The 11666-nt window shown below is 35.5% G+C and overlaps 1 protein-coding gene across 2 annotated transcripts; it reads left to right on the top strand.

The window, feature by feature from the left end:
- Nucleotides 1-558: 558 nt before the first annotated feature.
- On the top strand, nt 559-11319 carry LOC121429503 (syntaxin-17-like). 2 transcript variants are annotated; one of them, XM_041626561.1, is made up of 7 exons: nt 559-738; nt 2547-2726; nt 3487-3552; nt 3704-3956; nt 4883-5100; nt 5538-5624; nt 7346-11319. In XM_041626561.1, the coding sequence occupies exons 2-7, from the start codon at nt 2565-2567 to the stop codon at nt 7592-7594; spliced, it is 1035 nt and encodes a 344-aa protein (XP_041482495.1). In that variant the 5' UTR covers nt 559-738; nt 2547-2564; the 3' UTR covers nt 7595-11319. The 2 variants fall into 2 exon arrangements, with proteins under 2 accessions (XP_041482495.1, XP_041482504.1); XM_041626570.1 differs by having other exon boundaries at nt 593-628.
- The last annotated feature ends 347 nt before the right edge of the window (nt 11320-11666 follow it).

The raw sequence follows: 11666 nt of genomic DNA, 5'->3' as shown, positions 1-11666 counted from the left end.
GAAAAAATATTCAAACAAATCTTCAAGATTATATGATTTCTTTTGAATCAATTTTGAGTATTTTTTTAAAGATAATTATGGTATCACGTACTCTATAGGCCTAAGCATTCATTTTTACTGAGAAAGCAGCATATATGCTACAGGTGCCAAAATAGCAACGATGGCGATGACCCTGTGGGACGGGGGTAGGCATCATGCCCGAGTCTCCCGCTTGATTTTTTTTTATCGGGGATCAATCACCGTTTAATTTCAGCTTACCGTTTTATTTCAGCAGAAATGAAGTTTTGGAAGAACGGGGAAGGAACCTGTGTCTCATATTTTGAATAGGAATATGGTACAATGTCAATGCTGTGGATAATCATCATCATTTTTTTATAGCTTTCTCTCCGTATTCTAAGTCAAAATTCAAACTGAGGATAGAAAAGAAGAGTGATTACAAAAGATCATGATAGTATCACAAAGGTTGGAACTTGAACTTAGGAGAAAATTAAGAAGGGGAAAAAAGACGTTATGCATCGAAGACTAAGAAACGATAGAGGGCGACGTTACTCAACATTGAATATGCGGGATTTCCCACGAACGATTTCGTAAACAAAGCCAGCCCGGCCTCTCATCCTCAGACGAAATTGTGAGCTTTTCCACGTATTTATAATATTTGTTAAAAACTATAAGTGCACAGAGCGTTATTGGATGTTGTGATGGACAGGGAATAACATATGACACACCAAGAATCCCCTTGTAAGTGGTACCAATATGGTATGTTTACGCAGATCATTACAATGTACTAGATCTATCTTAACCGGCCCAGGGAGCTACTGCGCGCCGGCGCGGCCCGCTTTGCGGGCCGGACCCCAGTCCAGGACTCTCCGTGTAATAATAGGCGGACATGTACTCTCCAAAATGGGGTCGCAATAGCAGTAGCACTCCAAATAAAAGGGGAAAAATAAATTATGCACTTACCTAGATTATATGGATGAACTCATGAAGGTATATTGTGACACAGAATCCTGACATTGAGGCACAAACTGGACCCTCAAACGGTCAAAAAAGGAAAAGTTGGACCTCTCTATGACTATGTCTCATTGGGTATCGATTGGCCATTTTGATTATGTTTTCGATTTTTGACAGAAGGAGAATGAACGAGAAAGAAGTTCACAGAACTTTTCCCTTTTTGGAGGGTCCAGTTTGTGCCTTGAAGTCGGGATTCTGTGTCACAATAGATTATCCTCTAATCAAGGTAACTATGTGCATAATTTATTTTTCTCCTTTTCTTTGGAGTGCTATTTCGACCCCATTCTACCCCCGGGGGGACCAGTCAAATATATTGCTGTACAAACGTGTGACTAAGGAATTTCCAAACACCCCCTAAACGAGTTTTTCTCTGTGTGCAAAATAACCCCCTAAACAAGTTTTTCGCGGGCTTTATTAACACATTTTGGCCCCTAAACAAATTTCGTCAAAATATGACCGGGGGGGGGGACATATATATACCTAAACACGTTTTGCTAGTCTTTAAAAAAAGCTTTGGAGAAAAAGCATACCCTAAATACGTTTGATCTCATGATTGACCATTCTTTCAAAACCACCCTTTTTCTTGAAAATCAATTATTTTTTTTATACCCTTAACAAGTCCACGCGCGGACCGAGTCCAAAACTGAAAAAAAAAACACCCCTTTAAATGTGTTTTTTTTTTGGTCACACGTGTGTACAGCAATATATTTGACTGGCCCCCCTGGATTCTGCCCTCGCCTATATTATTTTTTTTTTAATATATTGACATATACTTCTTCATCACGGAGCCTTGAACTCTTTCCATATCATATAAGCGAGACCTACACACCCAGATTGATTTCCCTAGGAAATCCATGTTTAGAGGGTGAATCGGTTTGTATGTTTACTAATAATTTTTTTATCTATGAACCTTCATACGCCTATTATGCATTTCACTATGAATGTGTAAAATGAGAAGTTTCTTTATACCAGACCGATCTCTTGTAGATCCCTCGATCCGTTTGTCAACAAAGCAAATACCATTGCTTGACCCTTGAACTGCTTCATTATGACGAACCTTTGATTAGCAATGTTACAAAATGCCTTTTTGAAGAACAATTTATAGATAAAAATAATAAATTAAACAAATCAAATTGATAGGTGATTATAATTAATTAGTATTATCATAATAATTAGTTATAATCAAGTTTCCAATTTTATTCCCCTCCCCCAGGGACTTTGCTGGTCTCTGCAGTAATCTCAATGCATTTTGACAATGAGATGAGGATAAAAGAAGGCCTAAAAAAATATGGAAATAATTGGAGACGCATGTACAGATTGAAACATGTAGTGGGTTAAGGGTTCATTACAAAAATGTGCAGTACTGCTGTATTGCTCTCTCAGTCATATACATTTATTGTATCCTTTGTGTTGATTGGTACATGTCACTGGACCATCCACTCTCTTCATTATTCTACCATGACTATTTATAAGCATGCTATCAACCAGTGATCTAAAATAAATGCTATTTACTTTCTATTTTCTTGTTATTCCAGGCCTAGCCATGCAGAGCAATGGCAGAGTTTGGTGAAATCCCAAATTGTAGAGACAAAGAACCATCAGAGATCATGAAACAGCCCATCAAGAAGCTTGAACCTGCAATCAACAGGTTCACCAAGATTGCAATACCACTGGACCTAGATAGGCTTGCCAATCATTGCAGAAACATCCAGAAGGTACATGACTGTGTTGATTGCAGAACATAAATCTTTATTGACATTAACTAGGGATAATAATGATGGAAATGATGGTGATGGAGGTGATGACGGCGATAATGATGGTGATGATGATGATGATGATGTTGATGATGATGGTGATGATGATGATGATGATGGTGATGATGATGTTGATGATGATGTTGATGATGGTGGTGATGATGATGATGATGTTGATGTTGATGATGGTGATGATGATGATGATCTTGATGATGATGACATGAATACCTCATCTGTTTATTAACTAGCAATTGTTTGTTTTCTACTGGAAAATTTTGAATATGTTGGTTTTATTTCTATTCAGAAAACATTTTTGCATTTTTTGTTGTGAAACCCTGTTTTTGGTGTGTGTTTATTTTTTGCTTGTCAAATTTACATCAGAACCCGTAAATAAATACTTAGGGATCTGATCTTTTCTTCAGTTTCACTTCTGAAAGATAACTATGCCCATATTGCCTGGGATATGAGTTTGTCTTATTCAATTCAATCTTTATTTCGCAAAATAGGATACAAATACAAAGAAACATCAAATAATGTGATATAATAATATCATCACTTTCACTGTGGGTGATTATGTGTTTGATCTTTCATCCCCATGTGTCCTTCCATCATTTCAACTTCATTTATGTAATTTACACTAATCTTTTTAATCCACTAACAAATTCAATTGATCGAAAGATGAGAAATCCAAACTTATATAGAATTTTTTTCTTTTATTCAGTTTCAACAACTACAGCAATGGGACAAGCTCAGAGTTGAGCAGATTAATGCCAGAAGAACAGTACAAGTAAGTATTTATTTATTGTTCAAACTGGTCTATCATTTAATGAAAAACAAATTCCATCAGAAACCACTCAAAACCAATGTCACTTTTAATAAAGAGTCTTGATTTAAAGATATTTTCCCTCTTTTTGTTTCTTTTCTTTCCATCTTAAAAGCAACTCAAAGCCAATGTCCGAGAGATGGAGAAGGTGAGATTACAGGTCAATGATGATGACCTGAAGTCCTTTGATGACCAAGTCTCACCGGTCAAAGAGGAGGTCATCCAGGCTGTAGTCAAGGTCATTGAACTCTGTGGAGTTGAGACCTCGCCGTTAGACCCACCGGTCATGACCCAGTCTCTAACAGACTCACTACTGAGTACTGATGAAGGTCTTAGATCCAGATTTAGACATTCAAACTCACTTGAAGGTATGTGGTATGATGTAGAGCCAAACAAGACCATTTCATGAAACTTGTCTGGTCATCACTGGCATGTTGTCATTCTCTAACTATTTCTATGATCAGTGCTTCTCAGCCGATCAATATGAAGGCTTTCAATGACATTGTCAGAACTGATAATTTAGTCAGTAGTCAGTAGTCAGTACTGATAACTTTCATGAAATACTTCCCATGCATGCAGACTGATAATAATTTAGCATGAAGGAAAATCCTTAGACCAAGGACTGTTAAATAAAACTGCTTGTGACGCCGTATACAATGATGTGATGAATGACTGATTTATAAAGGGCTTGAAGGTCATAGCATTGAAATTATTGTTACACATGAGAATATAAGTCTACTAAGATCATATTTCAATTAGCTCAGTTAATAAAAAAAAACAATCACTTTTACATGTAGTTTCCCTATCTACGTTATACATAAAGTTCATAACTTTAGAAGGGCAATTCCATAAAATAACCTTTTTGTACATCCGACCCCCATTTTTCTCAAGTTTTGCTTCACTTCATAAACTGACCAAGTCATGGTCCTTTGAGAACATTACAGACTGTCCAAAAAACAAGAAATCGGAGACAGAAAATTTCATGAAGGTCCCACATTTAGGGGGTCGGACGTATATATTTTATGGAATTGGCCAGAAGTCTTTTTTTTTTAATTTAGGTTTTATGGGTTTCTACTTGTCAGTAGGAAATAGAGATTAGGGAAAATATGATTCAGAGTATTCATATATCCACCATAGACCCAGCAACAGTAACTTGTCAATTCTGTTCCAAGTTAAACCAAGAAAACAGACGATAAAATCTCAAATTGATCATGAAAAAAAATGTAGTCACTAATTTGTAAGTGGGAACATTAAATTCAAACTGTTCTCTCATCATTTCTCTACCCATCCTCAGCAAGCAGCCATAGTTCTTCCATGGAATCTTCAGATGCCGTCCCAGAAAACTTATCTCAAGAATCTAGTGAAGCGCATCATCCGCTACAACAGCAGGAACAACAACAAACTCAAGAGGATATGATGCCATCACAAGAAGTTCAAGATTCCTGGGATATGTTGAAGAATGAACTTGTAGAACTTAACAGTCTCACACATGAGTTTGCTGCACAAGTACAGGCAAGTAGTCCAACAGAGGAATAAAGCAAGATTGTTGATGATGAGAATTGAGCATTCAATTATAGATCATACAAAACTGTGCAGACCAGTGGGCCTGTTTCATAAAGGACTTACACTGTTGTAATTTTGCCACTTTGGCAACTACCATGATAACAGGGCTCAGCAGCCAATCAGAATCAAGGTTACCCAGGTAGTTGCCATAATGGCAAAGTTACAACAGTTGTATCTCTTTGTGAAACAGGCCCCAGACTTACTTGTATTATAGTTTTTAATTATCAGGATTAACAATAAATAGTACCCTATCAGTTGTTTCATTAAGACAAGTTTTCAGCTTGTTGATGCCGCATGTGTTGAATGAAAAAAAAATTGTATTAAATTGTACCCTGTTACAATGATAAAAAAAAAAACTTTTCTTTACATTTGATAATATGTTACAGGCACAGCAAGAGCAAGTTGACAGTATTCAAAACAACATCCAAGTTGCTCAAACAAACATCCAAACTGGTGTGAAACATCTCTTAAAGGTGAGAACTTGTAAAAGTAAATCTCAGAGTTGACATTACGGACATGTGAGCCCTGTAATATGAAATATACAATAACTTGTAATTACTGATTGTATTAGGTTTTGTAACAAGACTTTGCTCCTATAAGTTACACCAGTCAAGATTATCATCAAACAGATACAGTTATGTTTGGGATAGTAATAGAAGTGTTTCATTAAGGATAGTGTCAATATTATGTTACGTGTTAGAAGATACACTAAGTGTAAATGAGGTTAGGGGTAAGTTTTAAAATGTTGCAGTACATTGCCACCAGAAAAAGTTCCATCTGTGCATTATAAGTAGATGAGTAGAATGTGAGCATGTATAATTTTTGCATCATTTTTTTTGTTTGAATCAATTTTTTTTATGGGTAAATCATGTTCATAAAATATTATTTGTAAACTTTATATTTCAAAAGTTTCTTGTGAAAATAAGAGCCTGACTGCATATAACAGTTGACCTTTAAATGATGTAATATTTATTTAACATGATTCACAGTTCTGCCAACCATTATGTCAAATATCTAGAATTGTTAGGACTGCTTCACAAAATTATGAATGTATCCTGAATAATTACTTATTCCAGTGCATGGTCCTGTACAGATTGAATAAACATGCATAACATGTTTTGCAGTGGCAACTTGTGATGAGGCAACAACTAATGTGCATTACATGCTCACATGTGCTCTGTTCTTTCATAAAGAAAGGACAAGTAAACATGCCTAAATACACCCTCATACATCTCCAGCAAAGCAAGATTATCTTTATTTGTCAATTTTCATCTGGCTATCTGCACCAAATATATACATGTAACATATATTTGCAGACATGCTGCACAGTGCAATTTCCAGGAAATTTGCATATTCCTAATCTTATCTTAAAACTACGAAGTTTGAGCTCCTGGATTACTACAGTAATTTGTACTTCTAAAGGTTGACAGCTTTTGCTTTATAATTGTCTGTTTATTGTTGGGTTCCAAAGTCAAGAATCATATCTAATTGTATTTACTTTCTGATATTCTTGTCACCTACATACCTAAAGTTCATACATGATTTTCATTTGTTTGGGGGGTTTTTAATTCCTATTCTCATAATAATTTTTTTTTCAATTTTCTGGAAAAGCATTGTGTTTTCATGATATTATATTATGGCTCTCTGTAGAATGTGACCTTTTGCATAAAAATAGTAAAAATATGCAACATTTATACAGTGCTTAATGCACTGTGCTGCTTATGATTACCTGGGCTCCGTAACACAAAGGTTAGCGATTGATTGCTAAATAAAATAACCAATCAAGATCATCATTGCATGCATATTTTGCTCTGTAGACTGACTAGGAACCAATCCGAATTGTTCTTTTAAATTAGCAATCAATCGCTAATCTTTGTGTTACAGAGCCCAGGTCAGGTGCTTAAGCATTGAAGAAATTCCTTCATAGTGGGTACCCATTTACATTTGGGGGATTGCTGCCCAAGTTTTGTGGAATAAGCATTTGAACTTGTCCTCAAAACACTCATTTAGAGGAATCTTAGTTTGACAAAATGAATTTGGCCAAATATTTCCCCCTTCCCTCTCTCTCCCTCTCTCTCTCTTCCTTTGCTCTAAAAGCAAATTAGGGAAATATTGATGTGATATGTTATGCAAGGTATAAGTATTGTTTATCACTATCATCATTTTACATTACTTCATTTTTTTATTGGAACAGGCATCTACCTATAAAGCTGCTATGCTACCAATAGGTGGCGCTCTCTTGGGAGGAATAGTGGGCGGTCCTGTTGGGATCGTAGCTGGAATGAAGGTTGGGGCTGCTGCTGCTCTTGGGGGCGGGGCTATAGGATTCCTGAGTGGACGTGCCATAAAAAAACGGCAAGAGAAGAAGATCCAGATGGAGATGTCGGTTCTCACTAATGGAACTCTAGAGGGCAGTGTTGTAGAATCAAGGAAGGATAAATGAACGAGACAGAAACTCCTATGCTTGATGGCCACAAGGAAGGTTGAGATACTGTATCGGTTGGAGGCATCTGCAACTTTTAAATGATTGTGAGTGTGCTGGCCCTGTTCATGCTTTAAATCATCATCATGGTGAATGAGGCAGCTCAACATCACATGAGAGACTGCGCTATATGATTTTATTAGTACGATGATCAGGAATAAGGTCATTTGACATTCAAAGAATTTATTCCTCGAATTCCTTATGAGTGCATAACATTAGCTTGGCTAAAGCCAGGGTAATTATGCTGCATTTAATGTATAGCACGTAGAGACTTCTGATGAAGAGGTATTAGGCAATATACAAGCAAGTATAATTCAGATCTATTGAAATAAGTTGGCTGCAGCTGATATTCAGAAATTAACCATAATTCATGACTGATGGAGAGTTCCCACCAAAGCAACATCGTCTGGAGATAACAGTTGAATCTCAGTGTAGAGGGAATATTTAAATGTAAAATTCTTGTTATAATGGGGTATTTTTCTTGTTTCTTGTATTGGTTTGCCTGATTTTGTTGGATTCTTGTACCAAGAAGACAAGTTTTGAAGGTCACAATGATCTGTTGATACATCTAATGATCAGCCTCATAAAGACATCAAGTGAAAAGTTCTTTTAAAAGATGTTAGTAGTTTTTTTGATCTGTATCAAATTTGTTATAGTCCTAAAAAAATCTTGCAGTGCTGATTTTATGCTTTTCATGTCCCTTCACTTGCTACAGCTTTGTGAATAATAAAGGAAAATAATTAATATGATATATCTCATTAAGGGCATAATGACAAAGAAGTGGATATAAAATGCACAGCTTCAAATTTTACCACCAAATTACTGTGTTAGACCAAAAAACATCCCTTCAATGTTATTATAGAACCAGTCAAAACATGCAAATACAAATGTTACAAAATCTCCTTGGTTTATGTTTACGAATGCAGTCAGTGAGGTCGTGAAATTAAGAGCTGTGTATTTTATCTTCTCTATGTGTTCCCTGTGTTTATAATGACTATTGCATCCAGAAATAGAGCACGATGTCATATTATTTGATGCACAAAAAATTTGAAATTGACACCAATGAAAAAGCTCTTTGATAAACACCATGTGATATTATTTACAATTCTTCCTTGGGTACTTTTTGATACCTGTGCAATTGTGTTCATGCTTAGTTTATTCCTTGTTGAATATGTTTTTTCTGTGTTTTGTAAGCAGTGTTTAAGATTTCTTTGAGTAACTGATTTTCCTTTTCTGTTGAAAATATCCATTGAGCATATATTGCAAGAGATATACATGTATGTATGCTAAAATGTATTGTCCTTTGATTGGTGCTCGTGTTGCAACCCTCGTAGCCAGAGTATGTCAGCATGAAATTGATTTATAATTGCTCTTAAAAATAAAGCATTATTATTTATTTATTTAGATATTAATGTGTGTGTATCGGTTATACATGAACTACAAGTATTGCAAAAAACAGTGCTATTGAATTTGACTACATGTATATATGATTTTGTTAAGCATTTACATGGACCCTTTTTCAGTTTTATTCCTAAACTCCTTACCTGATACCCCATAGATTCCTGAAGATTTTGTTATTTGTGATAGATGTACACAAAAATTGTAGTAGAAAATTGGTGCAAGGTTTAACTTAATCAATTTTGGTTCATATATATTTATTTATTCAGTCGCCATAAGATTTAAGTTTAAGAACAACATAGCAGTAGTCCAATATACATAAAATCAATCCTAAGAGAGTAACAAAAATAAAGTTTAGAGACAGGGTTTTTTTAGTCATACTTCATATTTTGCCATTATACTATGCTATGTGGCATGCCTGAAAACTTCCTGTACTCAGAAAACAGAAAGCCATTGGAAGTAGGAATGATATGTACAATTGTACATATCATTTGCAGGAAGAAAGGTGTAAATTCACATGACAGTTCTGATTGTACAATTGATTTATTGATAATTATATGCATTCACATAACACAGCTTTTTATTACAGGGCCCTGAAACCAACATAATTTATATTTCTTTGATATCCCATGAAGAATTTACTTTTATCCTTTTGGGTAAACACCACTCTCTTTGGCACCGAACCACACCTTACATATTCCGTAATAGAAAACTTTTTGTAATGTTATTTTTGCAAATGTTTTACTATTTTATTCTTTCTGAAATATATATGATGAGTATTCTGTGAACATGTGGTCACTATAATGTCATGTGATACTAACAAACACTGACAGGGATGTGATTGAATGAGAAAATTCCTTTGGCACCAAAGGCATTTTGTAAAAAAAACTCCTTGCAGATTAATTTGAAATTCGATTTACATTTATAATATGTGTGATTTTGTTGCTATTTCCATGCATTAACATTTTGCTTAACTTTCAATAGGTATACATATTTGTGAAATGATTAATGTGTAGCTAAAATCAAGCACATTTACTTTGATTGTTTGATTGTTTAATTTCTGTTGTTTCAGCCATCAGAATCATGGAAGATTCCCCATTGCTGCACTTGACTATAAAAACCAAACTTGTGAATATGCTTGAGAAATTTAAATCTTTCCAGATATCTGTAAACTGACTCAAGAGCTAATTTAGTATGTTTAGGATCATACAGCATGCAGTAGAGGCACCGAATACAACCATTTAAGATTTTTTTTGTTCTCTATTTAGTCCCATGTATTCATATTTTGATGACCCTATGAACCTTTGTCAAACCGTGTTTTCTACTGCTAAGAAGCCCCCTTCCCGGGCATATCATAGAATGGTGTAGATGTACATAAGTTCTCATAGAGATTAGCGGTATAAGATGTTTAACACAGTTGCCAATTTATCTGGCTAATTTAGGGCATCAAGTTAATCAAGTTAGCTTTGGTAAAGTTAAGCAGGGGCCGCAGAAGCGGGTGGGGGGGGGGGGCTGTTCCAAAGCCATGTACAAAAACGTAAAAATGATCACATGATTGTGATTTTTTGCATGGTCAGCCTCCCCCCCCCCCACTTTGAAAACTATTCCGCGGCCCCACATCATAGTATCATGAAGTATTTTATGAAGAGGGTTGGGAAACTACCCCTTGACCTAAAAACAAAATTTTGTTATTATTTACTAGATGATTTTCTTCAATTTAACAAAACTGTACCCTAGAACTAAAAAGATCTTTATATGCAGCATGTCCTCATTCCTTACTCAAACATTAGACACTTGCCATCAGTATGAAGGCTTGTTCAAGATATGATGTGACAAAGCTGAGACGCATTTTGTCAATAGGATAGTAAATGATTACAAAAATGTTCAAGAAACTTTCTTCATCCCTGAGCTTTATGAAAGGGGACCAATCAAAGCCTTTACAAACTTAGCAAAGAGAATACCTACATTTTGTCCACAATTGTGCAGACAAACTCATAACATGAGAGCCTGCCCCCCGTTTCTTGAGAGGATGACATTTTGACTCCAATTAGCATAAAAGGGGTCACTCTTTGTAACAACGCTGAAAAAAATTCTCACTGAGCTTTGTTGCACCATTTTGTAACAAGGCTGAAATCTTACTTTGATAATGTTTTAATGAATGTTACAATAATTAGCAATTTATATTTATTGTTGTACATGTATGTATATACATATATACAGGTATACCACTGTGGTTTTGTTGCCAAAGTGCCTGCGTGAATATGGTCACACGGAATAAATTACCGTTTCATGTATGTTTTCAGATCTTGTATGTATTTGTTGCAGTTACAGAGTATAGTTTATGTTTCATCCTGGGAATAAGGACGAGGTGAAAGGGGAGAAAGAAGTGGAAGAGAAATAGACAACATAGTCACAAACAGAGAGGAATAAGAGAGAGGAATAAGAGAGAGGGGCTAAGGGAGGAAAAGGGTGAAAGGAATGACAAAGAGGAACTTTTTCTCAACTTTCCAGCACTTGATATTTTATGAAGATTTTTCTTCAACGGGTGGAGAAAATGAAATCGTCACCAAACTCTGTACATGACTTTGTATACGCCAAAGCTCAATGAACTTTGTTACAATGAAATGAAAGGGCG

The sequence above is a fragment of the Lytechinus variegatus genome, chromosome 1 (assembly GCF_018143015.1).
Source record: "Lytechinus variegatus isolate NC3 chromosome 1, Lvar_3.0, whole genome shotgun sequence".
NCBI classification, from domain to species: Eukaryota; Metazoa; Echinodermata; class Echinoidea; order Temnopleuroida; family Toxopneustidae; genus Lytechinus; species Lytechinus variegatus.
The sequence above is the reverse complement of the archived record's forward strand: the minus strand, read 5'-3'. Positions and strand labels throughout refer to the sequence as shown.